The 26,157-nt window shown below is 39.9% G+C and overlaps 1 protein-coding gene across 1 annotated transcript in view; it reads right to left on the minus strand.

Moving 5' to 3' along the window:
- Positions 1 to 3,205: 3,205 nt before the first annotated feature.
- Positions 3,206 to 26,157, minus strand: part of ccdc125 (coiled-coil domain containing 125) — a 36,776-nt gene continuing 13,824 nt past the window's right edge. Inside the window, exons 3-12 of the mRNA XM_030417183.1 lie at positions 24,226 to 24,287; positions 24,045 to 24,131; positions 23,868 to 23,945; positions 17,634 to 17,719; positions 17,461 to 17,543; positions 17,150 to 17,262; positions 15,880 to 15,984; positions 14,907 to 15,057; positions 12,210 to 12,322; positions 3,206 to 4,834 (exon numbers count right to left, since the gene is read on the minus strand). Coding sequence (XP_030273043.1) covers positions 4,484 to 4,834; positions 12,210 to 12,322; positions 14,907 to 15,057; positions 15,880 to 15,984; positions 17,150 to 17,262; positions 17,461 to 17,543; positions 17,634 to 17,719; positions 23,868 to 23,945; positions 24,045 to 24,131; positions 24,226 to 24,287 — 1,229 coding nt within the window. The 3' untranslated portion in view covers positions 3,206 to 4,483. The remainder of the gene's footprint in view (positions 4,835 to 12,209; positions 12,323 to 14,906; positions 15,058 to 15,879; positions 15,985 to 17,149; positions 17,263 to 17,460; positions 17,544 to 17,633; positions 17,720 to 23,867; positions 23,946 to 24,044; positions 24,132 to 24,225; positions 24,288 to 26,157) is intronic.

The following is a 26,157-nucleotide window of genomic DNA, read 5'->3' on the forward strand; positions in this document are numbered from 1 at the left end:
CAGTTTTCAGACCTGACCAGAGAAATTTCTTTCAGGGATATTTTCTTAGGAGGAACAGGAGAGGTCATTTATTCTGACTCAAGACCCCAATATGGATCTTTTTTTTCATTGGAGGAAACAAAATGTGATGCAAATGACTGAACAGAGAAACATGTAAGACCAGAGTCTAACACATTTCTCCCTTTGAGGAACAGAAGAGGTAAACTGATGAAAAACTTCTAGCTCTTACTGATCTCATCACTGAAATATTCCAGATTTGAATGCTGAAATACATTTATGCTGCAATCCAGCCCTGGATTTCATCGTAGCAGAAAAAACTGCCGTACTCTCAGGCCGGCACAGGGCAGTAGTCATTCAGACTAGACACAGCAGACTTTTTAGGCACTTGAAAGATGATGGCTGTCTTGAGGGAGGTGGGAACAGGTGACTCTCCTGTGACAGTGAGATGTTAAAAATGTCAGTAATAACATCCCCTAGCTGATTGTGACATGTTTTTAGTACACAGCCAGGAATATTGTCTGGACCAGCTTTTTACATTCACTCTCAGCAGGATTTTTCTCACATACGCGAGGTTGTGGTTACTGACAGTGTCCGGTCCTCTGGAGGCAGAGTAGGCGTCACAGCTGAACCTTTGTTGAGGAGAGCAAAGCGAGCATAAAATGTGTTCAGCTCGTTCAGCAGTGTGGCCTCACACATGATGTGGACACTCAGTTTTGAATGGCCTGCCTCATGTCTTTAGTGCTGTTGGTGCTGAGGTTTCTCTCCAGTCTCTGCTGATGTCTCCTCTTTGCCTCCTTGATGACAACTTTTAGTCTTGCTCTGGTGGTGGTCAGTAGATATGGCATCCTCTGTGGTGTTGTATGTTTCCTTGTCACCTGACTAAAAGGCTGTGGATAGAGCCCTCATCTCTCCATTCACCCAGGCCTTCTGGTTTGGGAATGATCTTACTGTCTGTGATCACCATCAACACAAACCTTTGCCTGTTGCCTGAAAACAGTCCTGTAGGGCTGCTGTAGCTTCATGTGTCCACACTAACAGTTTTTCCTGATGGTTTGACCATTTTTATCAGATGAGGATAAGTAAGCGGAAGAAGCAGAGAAACATGATCTGATTGGACAAAGTGAGGACATAGCAGGGCTTTGTATCTACCAGAAATATTTGGATCTGAACGTAGTGAAATTTGGGTAAAACCATTCTGAGGATTGTTTGATTAAAATCATTACATACAATTGCTGTAGTGGACTTTTTGATTTTGCATCTGGACAAATGTACACAGCACCAATAACAATATCGATATCATCAGAAATGTAACGTCTTCTGAACACTGTTTATCGACTCTGACAGCATTTAAGTACCAATAATCATTTTTCCCATGGCCAGTCAGCTGTAAACAAGCTCCGCCCATCCAGTGCAATAACCTGATCTAGGATGTTAGGGGTTAATTAAGTCTCTGCAAAGATTTTCTGCAGTTTCAGATTTCCCTGCTGAGTGAGCCTGAGTTAAACCGCAGCCATTCAGTCTGCCGCCATACAGGAACCAGAAGAGGGCTTGTTAGAGGAACAGCTCTTGATCCAATTCTTGTCAGCTTTGCTTGGATCCTGACTGTCTTTTCTCTCTTCTGTGGGCTGTTGCTTTGCTCTCTGTGATGTTATGTCCTGCTGGTCTGGCTGGCTGCTCGGGAGAGAGTAGAACAGAAACATAATCTTCTTTTTCTGATGCTGATAAATGTTTCTCTAATGTAGGCCACACATGCTCCAGTAGGCTACAAGGGGGCATAAAGGGGAAAAAGAAGCAAAGCATATCAAAAACATAGGGAAGATTAAAGGACCTATTGGCCGCAGCATCCACAGAAGTGAACAGTATAATAATATGTAACAAATTGGATACAAACCCAGTCTAATGAGTCCTGGACATAAACCACTCAGCCACTATGGCTTGTTCCAAAAGTTGACTTCATCACAGTTGTGTCAGTAGAAAGTAGACAGTCCTGGTGCAACAATAATTATGTTATGACGTTCCAGGAACAACACCAACGCAGCGTCTTCAGATACAATAACAAATACAACATCCCCCCTGCACTGACAAAAGACGTACTTTGATGAAAAAACAGAACAGACAGATTTGTCCATTTTTATGTCATACTATTCGTCAGAAAAAAAACAACTAGAGACACAATATTCATTAAATTAATGATATAATAATATTCATTAACATTTTTACTTTATTGAGGATGGAAGCTGAAAAATACAAAGCAACATGAATAAATCAGAGTCATGAGTGCACTCTGATGAATTAAACCTCATGTGCACTGAGAGGAATGATTGGGACTCCCACATGTGTGAACTAACACTGCCCTCAGCTGGTCAGCTTTGTGTGAAGCATGCTGTTGTTCAGTCTTTATAGGAAACTTTTGAAATCAGGGCTACTAGACTTTGGAATGACCAGCCTGAAGAGATTAGGCCTTTTAAATCACTTTAAAACCCCACTTTTCAAAAATTGCTTTAAATCGAATTAATGTATATTTTACCATTTAGTTTCAGGGCCTTTAGTTTGTTTTATTCTGTATGTGTTTTAAATGTATTGTTAAATATCATAACTGTCTTTAGAAAGGTACTATATTATCATCATTATTATATAAAGGTGTGTGTCCATACAGCATTTTTCTCTTGCAGAAAAGTGTTGGTGAGCTTCTTAACAGTAGTAAGAGGCACGTTGATGGAGGTGTTTGCATCTCTCTCTCCTCTCTGTGCTATCATGATCCTGTTTCAATAGCAGCATAGCAAGTCTTGGAAGAAGTTAACCTCTGGGAAGGATCATTGGAATGATCAAATATGACCTCACTCCAAAGCTAATGCTTCAAGTTTGGATCAGGATCATACCCAAAATATTGGTAGAGATGTGTCCCTATCATCCATATGCAAACCTATACCCTTGACAGATGGTTTCTTGCCAAATGTAGCATCTTAGTCTATGTGCTAAGTTGCTTTTCCTTTCATTGTGACTTATCTATATTTTCATCATAAAGCCATTTAAAATTCTAATTAAATAAAGAACTCTTATTAGAACACTTTCCTCGCAAATATGTTTGATGTGTAAACACAACTTTGGCTTCAATGACTCACAAATACAATTATGTAGATGCCTTTTTTAATATCATCACACTTTTAGGACAAACAGTCTGCATTTTGCACCAAGTTTCATGGTTTAATTTTCTAAATATGTAGTTCATTAGTATCCTCTGTCAGCAAACAAGGTGTAGAAAAAACTGTGAAAAACTTCCCTGTACAATATATCATTATAATTCTTATCATTATAGATCTTATTTTTCTGTTTGGTTATTCTTATGTGTTTTTGCACACTTGAGCATTGGAAAAAAATGACACAATGAGTGGCGTTGTTCATATGAAAATAGGAAAAGAGGAAATAGAAATAAAATAGTTCCATCACACTATACAAAACAATTAAACAAAAAGCAAGTAGCAATGAAATATACAAAAAAAAACAAGATGTATAAACAAATAAACTGTAATAATATCCATACTGATGTGGATGAAAGGGTTAGGGTTAGTGTGTGACAGACTTGTCCCAGTGTGTTCAATCCACTTGGTTAATCATCCATTTTGTTTTTCCCCACAACCACACAAATATTCACAATCACAACAAGTCATAAGTCTGCTCCGCGTTTTATGACAGACCATTTCATAACACTGTTCACAATGTTCATGTTGCCTGCGGCCACTTAAATCAAAGTAAACTATCAGACAGAATGTCTTGTAGATTAATCATGGAAAATAAGAACAATGCAAGTTTTTCTCTTGAAGCACACAGCAACAATGAATTTCATAGATTAAGATTATTAAGATTAATTTACTGGTTTCAGGTTTTGATTTTCAAAGAAAGAAAAAAAAAGAAACATTGTAACTGTTGAAAATGTTGAAAATGTTCTCTTAATCTATTCCACGAAAATGATCGGTTGAGTAAAACTTATGTAGAGAAATGCTTCACTCTAGGTCAGTGACACAGGACCTTTTTACATTCCTTCCAATAATTGGGCTCTCCAGCAAATTGAAGGCTTTTTTCTGATTAACCTCACTGATAAGTGGTTTCTTAAGGCTTCACAGCAGTTTAGGCCCAATCCCTTCAGGTCCCTTCACATTATGTGGGAATGCTCTTACTTTAACTTTTAAACATAGCCGTGAGTTCTACTGTTGATTTTTTACTCTTTGATTCACCAAACATTTAAGTGATCTCTGATCACCATCATTCAAGATTTTTTCCCACCACGTTCAGGCAGAGTATTTTGCAGATTTGAACGAAGTAGTAAAAGCTGTGTTTGTGAGATGTAGTAAATATATTTGTGGGGCTGGAGTCCAGTTTGTAAGTGGTTGCCACTTTATTGTCCTACCTCAGCGCTACTACCCTTTCTCTCTGAAGACCCAATTGGCTGTTTTGTGTCCGGTAGCTGCTGGATCAGCTGTGAACATCAGGCAGACTTATGGCCCTTGTTAGAAATTGACTTGATGTTAGTCTGTGATGGCTCTGACAGCTCCTGTGGCTCACTATTAATCAAGTTATTTCCTGGACAGTGTGGTTTTCCTGGCTGAAGTTGGGAATCTGGTAGCTCTAGTGTTTCTGATGAATCAGACTGTCGCTGAGACTGGCTCTGGTTCTCTGATGGGTCTTGTGGTTGCTTTGAGGGGATCCTGGACCATGATGGGTCTGAGGGCTGGCAATGTGAATCCAGATGCAACTTCATCTGCAGCTTCTCAGCACTGTGTGCTAACATGATGCTCACCTTCCTCTGGTGCGCCAGGGCCTCCTCCTTGTCATTCAGCTACAGAAGGAAATATACCATCAGTTAAAGTGAAACTCTCGCCAAAATCTAACCTACGGTCTTTTTGTGAATGTACCCAAGTCAAACATTTGTTTAAAAGCATAATTACGACAAAAGCGCCACTTTTAAGATTGACTGTATTTTCGTTTTCGGTCTAAATCATTTTCAATTGATTGCTAGGGGCAAATACTATGTTAGCATCAAAATCGCTATTTTTAAAACACTAAGAAGGCTTGACAGAACATGAAATTTTGCTCGTAGTATCACCAGGGTCTCTACACATGAACACAAGAATTGAGAATATTGTTTGTGTGCACAGAGTTTACTAAAAAAGAAAGTTTTTGAACTACTCACGTTAGCAGTAGCACCTCCGGCGCGTCGCCGTCATGGCAGCCGAGAATCTCGAAAACTTGGACGAGAGTTAAGGTGGACCGCTCCTAAAGCTTTGTTCCATATAAATGCAAGGATAATTCTTTGTTTTGTCGTTAGCGAAAAACAATATTGACCTTGAAGTTGAAAAAGGAGTCTCATATAAGAAACAATACTAAAATAAAAAGATGGAAAAGTCACGTGGGATATTGAGTGGATAGTTGTTGCCGGAACACAGTACTGGTCCACCTTAACTCTAGGAAAATACAACTGCTAACGTGGATTGTTCAAAAACTTTCTTTTTAGTAAACTCTGTGTACACAAACAATGTTCTCAATGCTTGTGTTCATGTGTAAGGCAAGGCAAGGCAAGGCAAGTTTATTTGTATAGCACAATTCAGACACAAGGCAACTCAAAGTGCTTTACAGGCACACAAATTACATTAAAAGACATAAACATTTCATTTAAAAGACATTAAAAATTGCATAAAAAAAAAAAAAATAATAATAATAATAATAATAATAATAATAAAAATAAATAAAAATAGCATTTTTAGACCAGTAAAAACATTAAGAGACAAACATCAAAACAAGTAGGCTAAAACAGAAAAGCTTTAAAAGAAACAAGACTGTAGAGTCAGAGTAATAATGCAGTTCAAAGACTTGAATTGCCTCAGTTAAAAGCAGTGGCAAAAAGAAATGTTTTAAGTCTTGATTTAAAAGAGGTGAGTGTTGGAGCAGACCTGCAATTTTCAGGAAGTTTGTTCCAAATATGTGGCGCATAGTAACTGAAAGCTGCTTCTCCATGTTTACTTCTGACTCTGGGGACTGAAAGCAGACCGGTACCTGACGATCTCAGAGGTCTGGATGGTTCATAACGCGGCAGCAGATCAGAAATGTATTTTGGCCCGAAGCCATTCAATGCTTTATAAACCAACAACAGGACTTTGAAATCTATTCTTTGATAGACAGGAAGCCAGTGTAAAGATCTAAGAACTGGAGTGATGTGATCTACTTTTTTGGTTCTTGTAAGGACTCGAGCAGCAGCGTTCTGAATCAGCTGCAACTGTCTGATGGAGTTTTTAGGGAGTCCTGTAAGGACACCATTACAGTAGTCGAGTCTGCTGAAGATAAATGCGTGAACAAGTTTCTCCAAATCCTGCCTAGACATAAGCCCTCTTATCCTGGATATATTCTTAAGGTGATAGTAGGCTGACTTTGTAACTGTCTTAATATGGCTGCTGAAATTCATGTCTGAGTCCATAATTACACCGAGGTTTCTGACTTAGTCTGTAGTTTTCAACATTACAGACTGAAGCTGAGCAAAGACTTTAAGTCGTTCTTCCTTGGATCCAAAAACAATTATTTCAGTCTTATCTTTGTTTAACTGAAGAAAATTCTGACACATCCAATCATTGATTTGTTTGATGCATCTACTCAGGGTATGTATGGGATTATAGTCCCCTGGTGATATGGTTATGTAAATTTGTGTGTCATCTGCATAACTGTGGTAGCAAATGTCATTGTTTTCCATTATTTGAGCTAGAGGGAGCATGTAAATGTTGAATAGTAGAGGCCCCAGAATGGAGCCCTGGGGTACTCCGCTTGTCATTTTCATCCGTTCAGATGTGTGATCACCAATAGACACAAAGTAATCTCTCTCATTTAGATAAGATTCAAACCACTTTAGTGTTGTACCAGAGAGTCCAACCCAGTTTTCCAGTCAGTCCAGTAGTATATTATGGTCGACTGTGTCAAACGCAGCACTGAGATCCAGTAATACTAAGACTGAGATTTTTCCGCTGTCTGTGTTTGAATGAATGTCGTTGAAGACCTTAACGAGGGCCGTCTCAGTGCTGTGATGTGGTCGAAATCCTGATTGGAAAACATCAAAACAGCCATTTATTATTAAGTAATTGTTCAGCTGTTGAAAGACAGCTTTTTCAATTATTTTACTTAAAATTGGGAGGTTTGAAATGGGCCTATAGTTATTCATTACTGATGTGTCTAGAGTTCTCTTCTTCAGGAGTGGTTTAATGACTGCTGTCTTAATGGCTTGGGGGAAGACACCTGAGAGAAGAGACATGTTAACAATCTGTAGCAGATATGGAATCATGCAGTCTGAAACTTTTTTGAAGAACCCTGGTGGTAAAATATCCAGGCTGCAGGAGGAAGACTTCAAATGCTGTATAATGTCTTGAAGGTTTTTGTCATTAATTGGATCAAATTGTGTCATGGTATTAGAGTTGGGTTTAGGTGGACAAAACGACAACACACAGTCAGTGGCACTGACCGCTTGTCTAATGTTCTGAATTTTGGCAGTGAAGAATGATGTAAATTCATTACAGGCCCTGGTAGACAGATGTTCAGAGGCTACTGGCACAGGAGGGTTTGTTAACCTGTCGACAGTAGCAAACAAGGCACGAGCATTATTTTTGTTCTTGGTGATAATGTCTGAGAAGGACTGCCTTGACTTTTTAAATTCTAAATTAAAAATGTAAAGTCTCTCTTTATAAATGTCAAAATGAACCTGGAGATTTGTTTTTCGCCACCTGCGCTCAGCTTTTCGACATTCCCTTTTTTCCATCTTGACTAGCGTGGCGTTTCTCCAAGGAGATTTTTTCTTACCAGAGACCACCTTCACTTTAGTGGGTGCAATGGCATTCATGACATTTGTAATTTTGGAATTGAAATGATGTACAAGGTCATTGACAGAGAACCTAGAGAGGGGTGGTGTGGAAGAGAAAGCATCAATGAATATGTCACCAGTGTTTTCAGTGATGTATCGCTTTGAGACAACCTGAGTTTGAACATTTGTGTGCACTGATATATCACTCTCAAAGAAAACACAGTAATGTTCAGAGAGAGCGACATCAGATACCAGAACCTTAGAAATGTTCAGACCCTTTGAGATAACTAAGTCCAGGATGTGACCCCTGTTGTGTGTGGGCTGTGTCACATGCTGAGTGAGTCCAAAGTTATCAAGAACACAGCACAGTTCTTTAGTCCATCTGTCCTCAGGCTTGTCGACATGGATGTTAAAGTCACCAACAATTAACACACAATCAAAGTCAGTGCAGATAAGAGACAGTAACTCAACAAGGTCATCAAAGAAATACGTACAGTATTTAGGTGGCCTGTAGATGTTTAGAAATATAGCTCGAGAAGATGAGTTTACCTGAAGAGCAACATATTCAAAAGAAGTAAAACTTCCATAAAACATCTGCTTGCATTTGAGTAACTCATTAAACAGAATACTAACACCTCCTCCTTTTTTATGCATTCTAGTTTCACTTATGAAAGAGAAATTTGGAGGACTTGATTCAATGTGAACAGCTGCACTGTTATCCTGGTCTAACCAAGTTTCAGTTAAAAACATAAAAGTAAGATTGTGTTTGATGATAAAGTCATGTATTAAAAAAGATTTTCCTGCCAGAGATCTGATGTTTAATAGAGCTACAGTTACAGTATCAAAACCAACTGTGCAGTTTTTTGCGACAGTTAGTGGCTGACGAGGAATGGGAGCTAAATTGAATGGATTGGCACATTTAGTCCCGCATTTCCTGTTTCTCAACAAATTCACAATTTTTCTATTACCTGTCAGCACAGGAATTGAGGAGGCTGCCTGAACTCCAAGGGGCCCTGGCTTTTCTCAGGGGAAAACAGTAGTGATATCAACTTCGTAGCCCGGACCCGGCACATATCAGTAAGCGTTAATGGTACTGTCAGCATGGACAGGATGTACTTCGCTGTTTTCAGACTGTAGAGGCCAAAGATTATTCAGAGGGGGTGGAGGGGCACGATGACGTTTTGGCGATGGTGGTTTCAAGCGTGGCAGATTTGGGCGGGGTGTGAGTCTGAGTCCAACATTGACCAGCTTATTCATCTCATCCATGAAATCGAGGAGGGGGGAAGAGGGGGAGAGGCTGAGGCTGGCTGGAGAGGGCAGAGAGTTGGTTGGGGTTGGTGGAGAGTGGATGTTCCCTCTTGTTGCGACTGGGGGGGACTCCTCCTTGCGGGGCGAAGATGGCAGCAAGGACTCCTCCTCCTGGCACAGCTGACTTGTCTGTTCGAAGCTTATCTCAGGCACAAGTATTTCTCCTTCCAAGGGCTGTCTTATCAGTTGTTTTAGTTTGTTTTGCCTGGTGTCCTTGAAGGGAGGAACTGGTGTGTGGTGCACAGAGTAGAATATGTTGGAGGTTAACAACCTTACTCCTGACTTGTTAAGGCAGAATCCATCTGCCTTAAAGAGGTGTCTGCGTTCCCAGAAAATGTTAAAATTGTCAATAAAGTTCACCGATTGAGCGGCACATGTAGCTTTGAGCCATCTGTTCAACATCAACAACCTGCTGAATCTCTCATCACCTCTACGGACAGTTGGTAGAGGGCCACTGACAACCACCACAGTATCGAGAGATCTGACTTTGTTCAACAGATCAGTGAAGTCTTGTTTCAATACCTCAGATTGTTGTTTCACAACATCACAGGCCCCTGTGTGTAAGATGAGAGATTTCACTGTTGGATGTTCAGCGACAATGTCCAGAATTTTTTCTGAGACATCAGAGACCATATCGTTGGTAAAACAGAGTACTTTGGTGTTCTTCTTGCTGCAAAAGCTGTTTACCTCCTTCACAGCAACATCACCCACAATCAGTGTTTGTGGTCCAGTCATTAGCTCTTTCTGTGGTCTTTTACTTTTGGATTTGGTCTCATAACTCTCCTTGTTCATTGACGGAGAGCTTGCACGGTCTTGATAAAGTGCAGCAAATCTGTTCTCCAGTTGTATTTTTGTTATTTGCGTAGGTACGCTCTTACTTTTTGTTTTCACCGTTGTCCACGGTTGTTTCCGCTTTGGTACGGGCGTTGAGGAGGCACTCTTTAAGAAGAAAGTGCAGGCCAACCAGTTGCATCAGAGATCTCAGGACGCTGGGCTCTGCCTGTTACTCGTTCTCCCAAAAATGATTTATCTTTAGGCTTTGCTCCAAGAGTATTCCAGCAGGGATGATTGTTCCTGGGCTTTTTATCCAGTCCCCTGAACTCCTGTTTTGTCGAGTCATTGTCGGGGCTAATTAGCCGTGTGTTAGCAGGCTCTTTTCTGCTGTTTTGACTCCATGGGAGAGTAGTTTCGTTCCCAGATAGTCCATTCACTTCCACATTTACTTCTATCCGGTGGATCTTGGTTTCCAGCTCAGCAATTTTCTGTAGGATGCTCTGAAGGTTCAGGTTAACAAGAGGCATTTTGGTGCTAGTTAGCTTTAGCTGCTAATAGGCTTAAGCTGTTAATAGGCTTGTGCTACTTCGAAGGCCTCGTTCTGAAAGTACGGAGTTCGGAAGAAAAAAATTTTAAAAAGTGAAATAAGGCAGCAGCAGTCAGTTAATTGTTGTCCCAGTGGTTTGTAAATATCCAGGAGTTGTTGCCTGTAATCTTTCAGTGAAGAAAAATAATAACAGTGGAAAAGATAGCAAGCAGAGCAGAAGCGAGAGCAAGCAGAAAAGCGTCTGCACCCAAGCAGATACCCTAGTATCACCAGGGTAGAGACCCTGGTGATACTACGAGCAAAGTTTCATGTTGTGTCGAGCCTTCTTAGTGTTTTAAAAATAGCGATTTTGATGCTAAAATAGTATTTGCCCCTAGCATTCCATTGAAAATGATTTTGACCCGAAACGAAAATACGATCAATCTTAAAGGTGGCACTTATGTCGTAATTATGCTTTTAAACTTTTAAACGTTTGACTCGGGTACATTCACAAAAAGTCCCTAGGTAGCATTTTGGTGAGGGTTTCACTTGAAAAAGAATAAAAACCATTCTTCCTGGAGACAAAGAAATTATATTAACAATTACTTAATGCTGTACTTGATGACCTTCTTAGAGATTTAGCTCTATGTTAGCAACAGCTGCAGAAGAGCTACGATATTTAAAGGCTAAATTTACCAATTTTCAACCTTAACCTCTACCTATTAGAATTTAGTTCCTGCTGCAGTACACACCAGTGCCCCCTCAATGTTCTCTGTGTCGCTGAGGGGTGCTGTAAAATCTGCCATACTTCCGAGAACCAGTGACATCCCTCGGAAGAACTACAGGCCATTTCAGCTTGGATCTCTAGCCTCCACCTCTGGGTATGCAGTGGGCGTGATAGATAGAAATAATACATCCACGGGGGGCATGTCAGCTGGCACAGAGCCAAGCAGGATCTCCGAGAGCACATAGGGCTGCAGGTCCAACAGGTGACCAAAGAATTACAGCCGGCTTACAGCCTCGCACCAGCAGTCTCTGAGAGCTAACAGAATAACCTGCCTCAGCTTCATAGAGGGACTTTGAAAACACCAAATTACTTGCTTTAACCATTTTTTTTTTGTTTATACAATGCGTATTTTTAAATATTATTTCCATGAGGCTTGTCTTCTCAACAGACAGACTAAAGGCAAAAGACCTGGCATATTATATTCATCATAAACGCAGCTGTAGCAACATTAGCAAGTCAAATTTTGAGTCCCATTCGTTGGATCGTTATTTTAATCATTATTATAGCATGTAGGAGCCATAATATTGTTTACATTATAATTTATGTTATCAGGTGCTGCTGTTGTAATTGGCGCACATGGTATAAATAGGAACCAACCTTTTGCCCGGGCAGGTGTTTCCACCCGAACAAGTAAATTGTTGTACAACAGTGAATACATTTCTTGTATACTTCTCTCTATTAAAACCCCTTCAAAAAAGCTTCTTTCACTGTCTCCACGAGGTCATTACATTTAGAAAGTCTAAAGAGCAGCATGATTACATGACTTTATTAAAGAAGTCTCTGGGGTGCAAGTTCTATGGGCCCCTCAATCTGGATCCTATGCTGAAGATTATATCCAGGAAGATTTAATGGGGATGGCACAATAAAATGTTTTAAATTTCAGAGGGTAAACCTCTACAGTGCAACATAAGGACACCAATAATAAATGTCACACCGTCTCTGTTGTGACCAGGCCAATAGATTAGGTTTGAGGATATACTAACCAAATCCAGCAGTCTGTAGAGGGTCTCTAAAAGATCATCAGACATTTTCACCTCCAAACTGGAAGGCAGCAATCCTCTCAGCTTTTGGCTTAAACTGACACTCCTGCTGACACCTGTAAGGAAAAAACTTTTTTTTTAGGGTTTCCCCAAATTAATGATTATTATTATGGGGAAATCAGTGACACAGGTAAACAAAATAACAATATATTCTTTAATCTGTGCAGGGGCGGTTCTAGGGGGGGGGCCAACAGGGGCAAGTGCCCCCGTAACTCTGAGTCTGGACCCCCCCCCCCCCCCCCCCCCAACAGGGAGTCTGAATCAATAATACAATGACAGATTTCTTGCACTGATTTTGTTTTGAAGGGAAAGGTGGACATAAAGTGTCTCAGCAGTTTACTACCCAATCAAAATTGTTGAAATTGTAAACATTATTTGAAGTCCCATTTATCCCTTGTCTGAATGAGGGATTTGTATTTTTTTCCCGGGTTGTATGTGCCCCCTAACAAAAAAGCCCCCCTATTAAAACTGGTCTACAACCGCCACTGAATCCGTGTACCCTTCGTTCTTTGGTTTTTCCGTTTCAAAACCAAATTAAAATAACAGAAAAACAACTTCGTTTTTCTGTTATTCTGTTTTAGAACCAGAAAGGAAAAACAGGAAAACAGAATAACACAAAATCACACATGTTGTAGCAGTTATTCTGTTTTAAAACAAAAACAGGATAACGTGAAAATTAAGTTTTTTGATTTTTACAGTTTTGTTATTGTGATATTTGGAAAATCCGGATTTAGGAGCGGCAGCGCAGTAATTGTAATTCATGTAATTCACACAGAAAGCTGCGCTGCCGCTCCTAAAGAGACGTTACGGTAGACGTCATGATGATGATGTCAGGGTGTTTCCCCTGCGGTTATTTATCAAAATATTCACCTGCAACCCGCGTTTAAAGGGACCCTGCGGTTAATTGAAACCGGGCTATTATTTGGTAATATATGGTACATTTACACCCCGCTCTGTACGCCGGAGCGGCGGCGGCCATGCGCATCCGCGGCCATGCGCATCCGCGATTCATTTACAGCCTGGACGCGGAGTGCTGTGTGTCTCCTCTCTGCTCTGACTGCAGGCTGGACTGCTGCACGAGGCTTCTGAGAGACTGACAACCTGTGAGTGCTTTTGGACGGGGGAGGGACTCACGGCAGCACCCGCTGCTCGTTGAGCACAGTAACTGCAGGGTGATACGTGCTTTCAAGTCAGAGTCTCCAAACACCACAAAAGTCTCCAATAACACCAGTAAAAGTTGCTAGATTTGTCGGTAGTGCCTTTTGACAAAAGAAAAAGTCGCCAGAAGGATGATTTGTTTGTGTGTTATAATAGTCCAACCACTTGCATTTCGACATGGGGGGAATTTTCGTGTTTTTGGGTTTTTTTTTTAATCTTTTTTCCGATTTTTTTTTTTTCATGGAGCACAACCTTCGCTGTAGAAGTACTGTTTCAGACGCCGATCTGGAAACGGCTGTGATTACTTCTAAACAGGGTAGGCTATGTGTGTATGTAGCCTATAAGCATATACTGATAAAATATTGATTGACATTCTGCTCCGGAACATTAGCTCGTCCGGTCCGCCCCCGTCTCAGGAGAGAAAGAAGGAGAGATTTTAAGTGCGCCCTAATTAAAGACTTTATGGCCATAAAGTGTAATGCAAGTGGTTGGACTATTATAACTATTATAATGTTTTTCCGTTTTTCCGTTCTGGTTTTAAAACAAAATAACAGAAAAACAAAGTTGTTTTTCTGTTATTTTAATTTGGTTTTGAAACGGAAAAACCAAAGAACGAAGGGTACACGGATTTTCTTTGACCATGGAAATATGGATTTCTGTTTGAGAAAGACTTGAATCCATTAATGAAAATATAATATGTAGGAATTCTTCATTAAAATGATTAAAAACTACCAAATGGTTGTTATATATTATGTTGAGTTGAATTATCCAAATGTTTCCAACAATGTTCAAACCTAGAGAAATACATTATGTTACTCAAGGTAGTGCTGTGTTGGCGATTAAGACTAAACTCAACATGAACCAACTTTGAAACATAACCTTGTCTGGAGCATTTGGGCCTAAGTCACATTGTCAGATAGATTTTCATCAGCAGTGATGGTCGGTTATTGGTGTATTCACCACAAGCAAAGCAATCGTTTTCGTATATTTAAATAATTTCCCCCTGGGATTATTAAAGTATTTCTGATTCTGATTAAATCACACAACGTTTATCCACCTCCAACAGCCAGATTACTGTGGCCTACACTAGCCGAGACTGTTTTTTGTTTGCTTTTTTTTCTATATCCTCTTTGTTACCTGTGTTCATGAAGTATAGTATATTTACCTTCAAGAGGCGTGTCGTTAGTCACCAATGTGCGTAAAACACCCCAAGATTCTGTGCTGTCTGCAGATTTATGAATTAATTTGAATCTTAACAACTTGAGTTCCAAATGTGTCATATGGTTGTAAATTTGTTTTTAAATTAAGATGAACCTTTTTTTTTCAACCCTAGTTGACTAACTTTCCAATTCTTGAAGAATTCCAAATTCATTACAGCACGTACCATATGATTACTAAGGCTATCTACATCTCTAATTCTGTACGTCACAGGTATGTGGACCAGGTTTAAATTCCCACTGCTTATGCTGACTGCAGACTTGCCTTCACCCTTGTAATGATGGAGTTTCATGGTGTTGGCCTCAGCCAGCAGTAGAAAGTGCTCGCTTCGTTTCCTCAGCTGCTGTTCAAAGGCAATGCGAAAAGCATCCGCTACCATCAATGCCTCCTCCCTCCTTGAACACTGAGCATCCAGCTGGAAAACACAAAACCACACATACATCTGTTTTAACATCTATCAATTAACAATGCCATGCAAGTCCAGAGGGAGAAACAGACATAAACCTAACATATAGTATTTACGTCATATGAATTGGAAGATAAAGGACCAGACTTCAGAGAGCGGGTTAACCACAGGTTTTTTGTCCCAAATGATTGACAGGGCTGATAATATCAGATCAAAACCTAGCAGATGTTTGCTTTCTGATGAGACTACAATTACACTGCAAACAGGAGCCTTTCCAAAACAATCTTCAGGAGCAAACAACATGGATTTTTTTTTTAAAAAGGCAGTTATAGTAAACCTGCTCTCTGAAGTGTAGTCTTTCATCTCATTAAGACATTTTCTTATCAGAACAATGTATATTTTTAAGGTTTTAGTGGGTTTCTCCATGCATCCCCTATTGACCTAAATGCAGCTGTCACCAGAGGCTGAAAATGCAATGCTTCCAAGTAGACCAATCACAGCTGTTGGTGTCTATGTCACTGCGACGTGCAGTTACATTTCTGGAGAGGTGCATGTCAGACTATGGCATAGGCCATGCACCCACACAGAGGATATGCCTTAGGTACGACATTGATTCAATGCAGAAGCATAGATCAAGCTTTAGTTGCACGGCAGTTGGTTTTAGCACTTAAGTAAGGACACAATTATTTTTGTTATACTTGACGAAGAAAGATAAAGAAAAGCAGACATAAAAAACAACAAGGATTGGTGTTGACATCTCATGAACATCGATAATGGTTTCAGAGCAAAGAAAAAAAGATATTTGACACAGACGTAGTAGATGTAGTTTACCTCCTGTTGTAGCTGGATGAGCTGCTTTCTGCTAGCAGCAGCAGTCCGACTGCATGGACAAGCTTCAGCAACACCATGACACCGACAGGCCCCCAACACTGCCAGCTGGAAAACAGAGAGAAGATCAATTAATGTACGTGTTACTTCTAAATTGTTCAAGTGATACTAAGGCATACCTTATGTACATCACCTCATGCCAGTTTTCAATCTGAGATATATGATACAGCTGAATCTGATGTTCTGCTACTGCATCATTCACTTTTACTGACAAACAGCATATAGGTCTGGTTCAGAAAAAAACAGTGCATGGCATATCAGATATAAGATGGCAAAATTTGGATGACATTCTTCAGAGGAATTATGAGGAAAAAATGTGTAACAAAAAGTTGTTAAGAGATTGGTTAGTAAAATACAGGTACACATAAGGAATAGAACATCTTGAATCCCTGAAAAATGTGTTAAAGCAATGATGGCACTTGTAGATGCAATGGCTGGTAACTCCTTCAAATTTAACATAATTTCTCAATTTCTATTGCTGTAGAATGTATGCTTAGTGAATAAATACATTCATCAGCATTGGAGAAAAAAGTGTAGGTTTGGATTAAAAGCAGCAGACTTTACAACCAGCACTGCCCATGGCATCTTTCGACCATCCAACCTGGTCAACTGGACGTCACCAAGGAGGAGGAGAGTTGGCATAAGAGCCATGCTCATTCATCTTGGATTTAAGGCTGTACCTGGCTGATGTCCAGTCACAGAAAAAGAACAAATGGGACTCAGCAGGTCAAGCAATGGGAAAGCAGAAACTGTTGTGCCCATATCTCTGTCTCTAGTACAACATCCTGGATCAAGCTTTTGCTCTTGAAGGGCGGACTATGATCCATGCTGACAGAGGACAAGACTATGAATGGACAAAGGGTAGTGAACTCTTTGTTTGAAAATCGCAGTCCTAAATTTTTGGGTGGTCAAAATACTAAAAACCCTAGAGTGGAAGAAATGGAGGGCTCAGTAGGGTACATGTTATTTCAGCATTGTGGCTGCCTTGCAGGTTACTTTGGTTACAAGAGTTATATTCTTCTGTATGGAAATGCATTCAGCTAAATGTGTTGCTGACAGTAACTAGAAAATTAAGATGTACTTGGTAGTATAGTTATTAATGAGGGAGGTAACTGAATTGAATGTAAAACCTTTGTCTCAACTCTTGACTTAATTCTAACATTTTTTCCTCTCTCTATTTATCTCTCTGTGATGTGGATTAATGCTCTCTCACCTCCAGCACACTTGCATCCCTCTCCGGGCTGAATTGAGGTTTGGTTCCTTGGTAAGCTCTCTGCTCCTTCACATCCAACATGGAGAGAAGCTCCATGCACTGCTGACTTAAAGCTGAAAACACACGCATCATGACACTGTGGTTGAAAGCTCTGAAGAAGGTGGTCAATGGACCCTGGGTTAAAAGTATTTGGTCAAGTCTGCTGACATGGTTGACATAAAGGTTTTGTGTGTCGTCAAGACTGATCCACTGATTGAGATATTATGTGCAGACATGTTTCGGTCACCTCTAAATTATTCTAAATTATTTACCAGAATTTTCTGCTCGAAGTTGCTGGATCTGACTCTCGTTTCCTTCCAGGGTATCAGTCAGAGTCTTGTTCTCATTCAAAATTCTGATTACAACAACAACAACAACAATAATGTTACAATACAAACCAATGGAAATACAACAGACACATGAATGTATGTGAAGTAAATCCAACCTGTTGTATTTCTGCTCCCATGACTGCTGAGACCTTTTCATCTGAATCTGGTTGAAGCTGAGTTCCCACTGCAAGCTGTTCACCTCCTGTGAGAGATGTAGGCAACAGATCATGATTAGCATATCTTTATTTGATTAACAGGTTTATAAATCATGTTCATATGCACCTAGTTTTATATAAGGTGTAAAGTGCCATGACTTTTCCTTAACAACATGTGTCCGTGGCCATCATGGCTCCGGTCCAGACTAACTTTGTATTGTCCAGCCAGAAGCATCCTGTTAATGTGGTCTCATGCAGCAAGCTTGAATCTTCACGTGCAGAAAACAGATAACTCTTGAATAATAAAAACAACACAAAAATACTAACAACTAACAAAAACTGAATTAAAGTTGATTTTCATGAACCTGGGTGGGTGGATGCAGGATGGGTCTTGGCTATGAATAAACCCAATTCATTTTTTTGTGTAAATCTGAATAAAGGGATGGATGCAGGAATTTTTTCTCACTTTTTCTTAACATGTGGCATTATTGTTTATTTCTCACAGATCTTCAGATCTTGTTCATCTTTGATGCTGATCCTTACCAAAATCTTTCCATCTTTTCTCCTGTAACAAGGTCAGTGTTATCAGGTTTTATGCATGTTTTAATTGTTTATTTTCGTGTGTACTAATCATTTTGCTGAATGTTTAAGATTACAGACTGTTTTTATCTGGACTGTTTCTTAATAATCTTTTTAACAGTTGCCCCTGATATTGGTGCTTTTATAGTTTGTGTTGTTGCATGCCACAGTGTTTCTTTTTTTAATCCCAGCAGTGTGAAAGACACCTGGTTGAGCCTTGACACAAAGCCAAAGACCCCAGCTTGTTCAATCCTTTGTCCTAAGTTGCATTCTGCCAGTAAGTCCTATGGTGACTCAGAGCAAAATGTTTTCAACTTACATGCTTTTAAATGCAGAAAGGGCTTATGTTTGATACAACTAAATATCAGAAGTCTATGTTATCAATCAAAATTAGATTAATTGACATTTTTCTCACATCACATCCTGATATATATTCGTTCTGACAAAAACCTGGCTCAAGCAGAGCAATCATCATTTCAGCATAACTATAACCTGTACAGAATAGACAGAGCTGGAAGAGGGGGTGGTGTGGCTGTTCATGTGAAATCAGGTTTGTCTGCTCTGAAAATGAACTTATCTTGTAATATTGCAATCATTGTTGTGGGTGTACACAGACCACCCTCAGCTTTCTCTAGTGCAACACATAACTTAGCAGACTTACTTGCTCAGTAATGTAACTCAGAAATGCTGATTCTAGGTGATTCTAACCTAAACTGGTTAAGATTTTTTTTCCTAGATGGCGACTTGCCAGACGCAGCGACCCGGCGCTCTTCCAGTCACTGTGTTTTGTTGTTTCTGAAACAACTAGTGCAGTGCCCGTAGAAAGTATGCATTCCTATAGAAAAGTGGGAGGTTAAGCAGCTTTTTCATGGATGGCCAAATGAGGCTGTGTTTGAAGGTGGGACGTCAGGGATATTTAGGTTTGTTGTGAAATCCAATATTCCAGGGTATAATTGGCCGTTTTTGACTATTTTTGATTTTGCCATTATATTTCACCATAATGACTATTTACTTTGCCTTGTTTGGTGTCATTATTTTCAGCACAACCTCATATGTGTGACTGTACAGTTATTTTTTCATTTTGACACACTGTATTAACACAATGGACCTAAAATCACAAAACAACATAAAATCTGCATAGGAGAAAGTTCTTTTTTTTTACTGTGAAATCCACAAATATGTTTAACGAACCATTTTTATTACTTATAATGAAAATATAAATTGTTGTTTGCTAAATGTGTGCATAAGTGTTTGAAATTTACAAAGTTATATTAACTATTGACATTTAAATGCAGGCAATGCTCAGGGCTCACTTAGCTCCTTCCAGCTGAATGAAGAGCTGCACTGCCTCCACATTCAGCGGTCTCCTCATTGTTTTGACTCATTAAACAAAAAAACAACTCCACTACACACTAAACACACTACACCAAACACTACACAACTTCCCCCTGTTCCTCAGCAGGCACGTGTGTCATGACTGTAGATCTGTTTGTTGTGTTCTTGTCTGGTTTTTGTCTTGTGTTTTCTTGTATTTGATTTCCATGTCTCTGTATCTTGTCTTGTGTCTTGTTTTTCCCATGCCCTCATGTGTCCTTTAAGTTCTCCTGTGTTTTTTCCTATGTTCCCTCTGGCTCCCTCTGTCCATTGCCCTGGTCCCTTCATGTTCTCATGTGCTCCTCCCCTTCGTTATCTCACCTGTTGGTCCACCTCACCTGTTCCTCGTCTTGTCATCAGTGTTTGTGTATTTAGTCTCTGTGTTCCCTTCACTCCTTGTCTGGTCATTGTCCTTGTCAGCGTCCGTCCGTCCATGCTCCATGCTCCATGCTCCAGTTCCTGTGCCTCTGTCTGTTCCTTGTTCCCCCACGGTATGTGTTTTTGGAGTTTTGCATTTTGCATCTTTGATTTGAACTTTGCCTTTTTCTTTGTACTTTGTCTTGTTTTTGGTTGATACTTTGCCTCCTGCCCCGTTTTGTCTGCTCCTGTTTTTGTATTCAGCTTTTGTTAAACAAAAGCTCGCCTTTTGTTTCCCCACGCCTTGCCTCTCGTGTGTTACTGCGTTTGGGTCCACCTTCCCCTTTCCATAGTCTCCCCTTTTACCCCAACCTGACAACGTGCACACATAAGGCCCAAGGGGTGCTTGAGCCCCTGCCCTTTTTCCCTCGTATTATAAAGTGCCCTTTTTGTGTGTTTTTTTTTTTTAATAAATAAATAAATTCCTGTTGTGCATAGGGAAGTGAAAAAACAGCGGTATGAAAACGCCACGGTTATCTACCGTACACATTTTGTATGTAATATGGTGTTGTGAGTGTGTTGAGCCTCAAGCCGCTTCTCTGTCCACTGCTCTGCTCTGTCTCTGACAGAGGAGAGAGAGGCACGTGCGTCGACTTAGGAGGTGGGGCGTGGGGGTGGGCTCTGCAGTGATTGGCTCTGGTGCGCACATGGCTGTGGTGGCTATGGTTGACAATGCTAGCGGAATTGGTAAATCATTTATGAAATCATTTATTAACGGTATCATTGTAGTCCAAACAAATCTGACGTTGCACACCATTAAACCATGCAGCAGCCATGTTGAAAATCTCAGGTCAGTCTGATCCTGATCCACAGAAATATTTGAGGCGCGCACACACACACACACACACACACACACACACACACACACACACACACACACACACAAACAGAGTGAGATTTTTTGCTTTTATAGAGAGATGACAATAAAGTCTCAGTCTGGCACAGCCGGTCGATGTATCGACCAGACCTAATCTGAAGGATTATTCAAAGTCAACATTAAAAGATCCGATTCTGTGTAATAGGAGGGAGAAAATGACTGCGTCTGGAGTTTTGCATTAGAGGTGCTGGATTGGTTTCTTACAGAAACAGATCACTGAAGCTATAACTTATCTGTCCTGGATTATGGTGATGTTCTACAGACATGTCTCTGTCTCTAGTCTTACTCCACTAGGCTTGGTTTATCACTCTGCCCTCAGAATCATTACTGGTGGTTGTTACTCCACTCATCATTGGTTTCTGCCTTGAAGGGCAACATGCCACCATATATCAGCTCTTTATTAACCTCTTAATGAACGCCCCCATTTTAATGTTCTTTTTCCAAAACGACATACCGGAATTAAAAGCATGACAGTTCCCACATAGTTTAAGACTCAGGGACGTGCTTGGTACCATTGGAAAGGTAACACCCTCAAGTTTTTTCTAGAAGTGTAAGTGTGATTCTATGACATAATTCAATTCAAATGTCAATAAACTGACTAAGATATAAGGGCTCAAGTATGTCTATGGACACAGCAGACACAATTAGGCCATAGCCACAGGTCTCAGCTTGCTACACTCAAAATTTGAAGTCAAAAGACTAAAAAATTGATTTTTCACAATTTTTTTTCAAAAGGCATGTTTGTGCGTTTTGCTTGGGTCCTTTTGTTCCAAGAGCGCCTACTGAGATTCAAAGGCTTATAACTTGAGAACCCCTTTACCTAGAAACATAATCTTGGTCTCAAATGAAAGCTAAGACTCTGGGGTTTCTTGCTTGTTCGACACTTGTAGCTAGTTTTGGGTAAAATGACATGGATATTCACATTCTATGGACTCTTGGCGAACTATTAAAAAAAAATTGTACCATGACATTGTAGCTGTGGAAAAAGGGAACACTCCGAAGGTATGTAGGCATTCTTGCTTCTTGCGGTAGAGGGCTCTTTCTAATGTTGTGTAATGGTGAGTTTAGAACGCTATTATATGGTCTGGAAATAACTTTTTTCCTTTGTGTAATCATGATAAATAATCACGACAGTCTCAGCTTTTCAACAGTGAGTATATACTGTTAAGATCTGATGCTTAAAACTATTAGCAAAAAAACTATTAGTTTTTACGAAGGGTGTTCGTTTAGTGAAGGGTGTTCCTATGTTGGAACGGTGTTCCTTAAACAGGTCACAGAGTCACTATTCACCACGCTCTAGTGTCCCTGGGAAAACACTGCGTTTTGGAAAACTGCTTTCAGTTTAAGCTCTCCATACACTTAGAATGTTATGTTCAAACGTGATACAGTTATATCTATAGGTCAGTTCAAGACTTTGATTTCAAACTGCTCGGCTTTGGATGTAACTGTTTTAAACTACATGCTGTTCTGTATGGTTGGCTGCCCTTTATCTTTTATGTGCCTCTGTTTTATTTGTGTTCTATCTTGTTCATTTGCAGTTTCATTCATTTTCAGCACATTTTTCAATTTTTTTAAGTATTCTGTCATTTTTGCTTCTTATCTGTTTCTATTCTTACCCATTATGTTTATTTGCTCTGTGATTATGTTTTTGTTTCAGTTTGTTATCACATTGTTGCAACATCATTGAAAATGAGGGCTTGCCTTCAATGATTTTTTGAGATTTAAATAAAGGTTGAATGAACAAATTCATTAATTTAATTATATTGTGTGGCCTGTCCTCTTCCAGGTCACCACAGCAAAGAGGATGTTGTGTGGCTCGGGCCCCACTTGGCTATGCCCCATCCTGCTAAGTTGTCTTCCTGGATCCATATTCTTCACATATATTTTACATAATTTCTTTGTATCAGATATTGTGTCAATATTATGTAATTTGTATACCCTGTAATTTTTTGGGTTCTGTTCTGTAAACACAATATCTATTGTATGTCTGCCTGTCTTGGGAGAGGGATCCCTCTTCTTGGCTCTTCCTGAGGTTAATCTTTTTTGTCCCCTTGTCATGTTTTTTTTTTGGTTTTGTTTTTATATTGTGCGAAGTTTTTCCTTACTCCAATTGATGATGGTGTACACATATGCATTAACGTATAGTGCATCTTTTGAATCTGCGTGAGGGTGAATTAAGCAGCTGCAACAAGATGGTGATGATAATGAGGTCGTCATCTGCATATCAAAAGTTCGACATCTAGGAAACACAGTCCATCACTTTGACTGTGTGTGAGCACCAATCATCGATGTTCAGTCCACGTCTCCTCATCCAGCTGTAGTCCGGCACTCACTCAGCCAGGAACATGGTCCACCTGCCGAGTACAAAAGCTTGAGGTGGAGACAGTTCTTCCGTGGGTACAATAGTCTCTGATTTCAGGTTGTTTTGCCGGCCTGAGCCTCATTTTGTCCATTTCCTTTTCCTGGATTAGCATAGCTCTTATTCTGACTCGTCAACGGTGGTCCAGCCAGTCAAGTTGGATTGCTCTGGGATGTTCTCATTCCAAAGCACTGGCTTTCTTCTCCAATGATGACGACAGTATTTGTGCCAAAAGCAGTAAATGTCACAACAACAAAAAAAACGAAAAATGACGATAAAAAAACAAAAAAGTAGCATCATTTGGAAGAGCTACTGGCCACTGCAATTTTATGCAATGACATCACTCAGTTCAAAATTTCAGATAATTATTGACGACTTTATCAAGTTTGTGGACTTTCCCTGTCTGAAATTCATCTCTGATTATTTGAAAATCAGTCAGAATGCAACTGTAAACAGAGAAATGTCTCTTTATACTGCCATTTCTTTCAGCATGCAGTTGTGCTACTTTTTGTCTTTGACAAAATGGAAAGCAGCAGTTAGAATGTTAACAAACCAAGCTTTTATTTGAGCAGCCTGAACTTACACTTACCTTCTCCAGTGCTTTTGCCTTCTCCTCACTTTTCTGCAAAATACTTTTTGTGTGACTGGTGGCTTTGTCAAGAATGGCCTGTGTTAAAAAGAGCAGATTAAGTTTGTTGTACATATTTATTTATTTACTTTGCCACCCTTATAAGGTGCAGTAGTGAGTATTTGTGTGTTGCTGTACCTTCCCTTGTAAGATCCTAAGAGCTTCATATTTGCCTTCAAAGTAACGATGTGCCACCTCCAGCTCACAACCCAAGACGTCAATCAACTGTCAGCACAGCAGATCCATTAGATACTGTTTGCCAGGATGGAGTCAAGTGGACAAAGTCACATCAACTATAGTTTCTCTTCACTTTACCTACCTCAGTTGCTTCCTTCAGTCTGTCTTTCAGCTCCTCTTTGGACAGCTCAACCAGGGGGTCTGCTGATTCACAGAAAGTGTACTCGTGATTTAGTTGTCATAGACAGTAAATGTATGTGTGTGTGTTTGTGTATTCTTGTTTTTGCTGTTGTTAGGATTTATACATTTTCATTATGCCCCTCTATGCCCCACGACCCCTCAGTAAGCCCCCCCCTATACTAAAAGACTGCCTGTGACTCCCCTCAACAAACACACCACTCATGAAACTGCACACACATCATTCATTGCTCATTAAATTATGACGTCTGCCACACTGTGACACATATAGATTGTCTTTGCCATCTTTTCCTATTATCTCACATTATTAAGAGTTGCACATATCCTGCTGACTGAGATGGTCAAAAGCGAACAGAACATATTCACTCATCCCTTTCACACATGAAGAGGCCTCCAAGGCCAGCGATATCACCTCCCAAATCCCTTGTGCGTATGAGACAGTGAAGGCGCCATAAACAAAGGCAGATAGCGGGGAACAGGCAGTTGAGGCCAGGAACAATTTGTTTTCTTCAACAGGGTGACGTCTCCAGGAATCATGGTTCGTGTGCTAAGAAACTGGGACCAGTTTATGCACCAACGATGGGAGGGCTAAAGTCTAAACCACGGTTTCTCCCCACCTTTTTTACTTGATTGTCCAATAATAGTATTCATCCTATCTATATGTTTGACCAATGACAATTCAACACATACGTTGTCTTAAATCATAATTAATAATCATGTATCATGAATCTTAACCATACCTTTTCATATATCCTCAATCACGTTTTGCTTCGCCAGATCAATAAGTCTCCATTTGTTTTGATTTTTGTTAGATTTTTTTGTTAGTGTGTGATATTAATGATGAATAGGGTTTTATGGTTGGTGATTATGTCTTATAAATTAACAATTATTTTTGATAATTAAAATTTAAGATCGAAGATTGTGATTTATGATTTTCGGATTTATGATTATGGTTATGGTTAAGATTCATGATACATGATTATTAATTATGATTTAAGATTTTTGTGATTATTTAACTTTGGTGATTATGATTGTGCAGTTCTTTCCCTCTCCCTTAGCTATTCACACCTAGTTGGTGTGAAAGGAGGGACTGTTAGGATTTATACATTTTCATTATGCCCCTCTATGCCCCACGACCCCTCAGTAAGCCCCCCCCTATACTAAAAGACTGCCTGTGACTCCCCTCAACAAACACACCACTCATGAAACTGCACACACATCATTCATTGCTCATTAAATTATGACGTCTGCCACACTGTGACACATATAGATTGTCTTTGCCTTCTTTTCCTATTATCTCACATTATTAAGAGTTGCACATATCCTGCTGACTGAGATGGTCAAAAGCGAACAGAACATATTCACTCATCCCTTTCACACATGAAGAGGCCTCCAAGGCCAGCGATATCACCTCCCAAATCCCTTGTGCGTATGAGACAGTGAAGGCGCCATAAACAAAGGCAGATAGCGGGGAACAGGCAGTTGAGGCCAGGAACAATTTGTTTTCTTCAACAGGGTGACGTCTCCAGGAATCATGGTTCGTGTGCTAAGAAACTGGGACCAGTTTATGCACCAACGATGGGAGGGCTAAAGTCTAAACCACGGTTTCTCCCCACCTTTTTTACTTGATTGTCCAATAATAGTATTCATCCTATCTATATGTTTGACCAATGACAATTCAACACATACGTTGTGACAACAATATATAATGTATTACATGCTGAAATTCTGTCTCTTTTTCTGGGCGACTGGTTGCTTGGCTTTTGCGGCCTGCGATTCTTCAAACAGAGAAAGACCTTGATCAAGCTTTTTGCTTTTTGCTTAATGATACAATTCTCCTTATTAAATAGTTAACAGTACGTCGTAGTCTGTCTTC

Source organism: Sparus aurata, chromosome 5, assembly GCF_900880675.1.
Source record: "Sparus aurata chromosome 5, fSpaAur1.1, whole genome shotgun sequence".
Taxonomy (NCBI): Eukaryota; Metazoa; Chordata; class Actinopteri; order Spariformes; family Sparidae; genus Sparus; species Sparus aurata.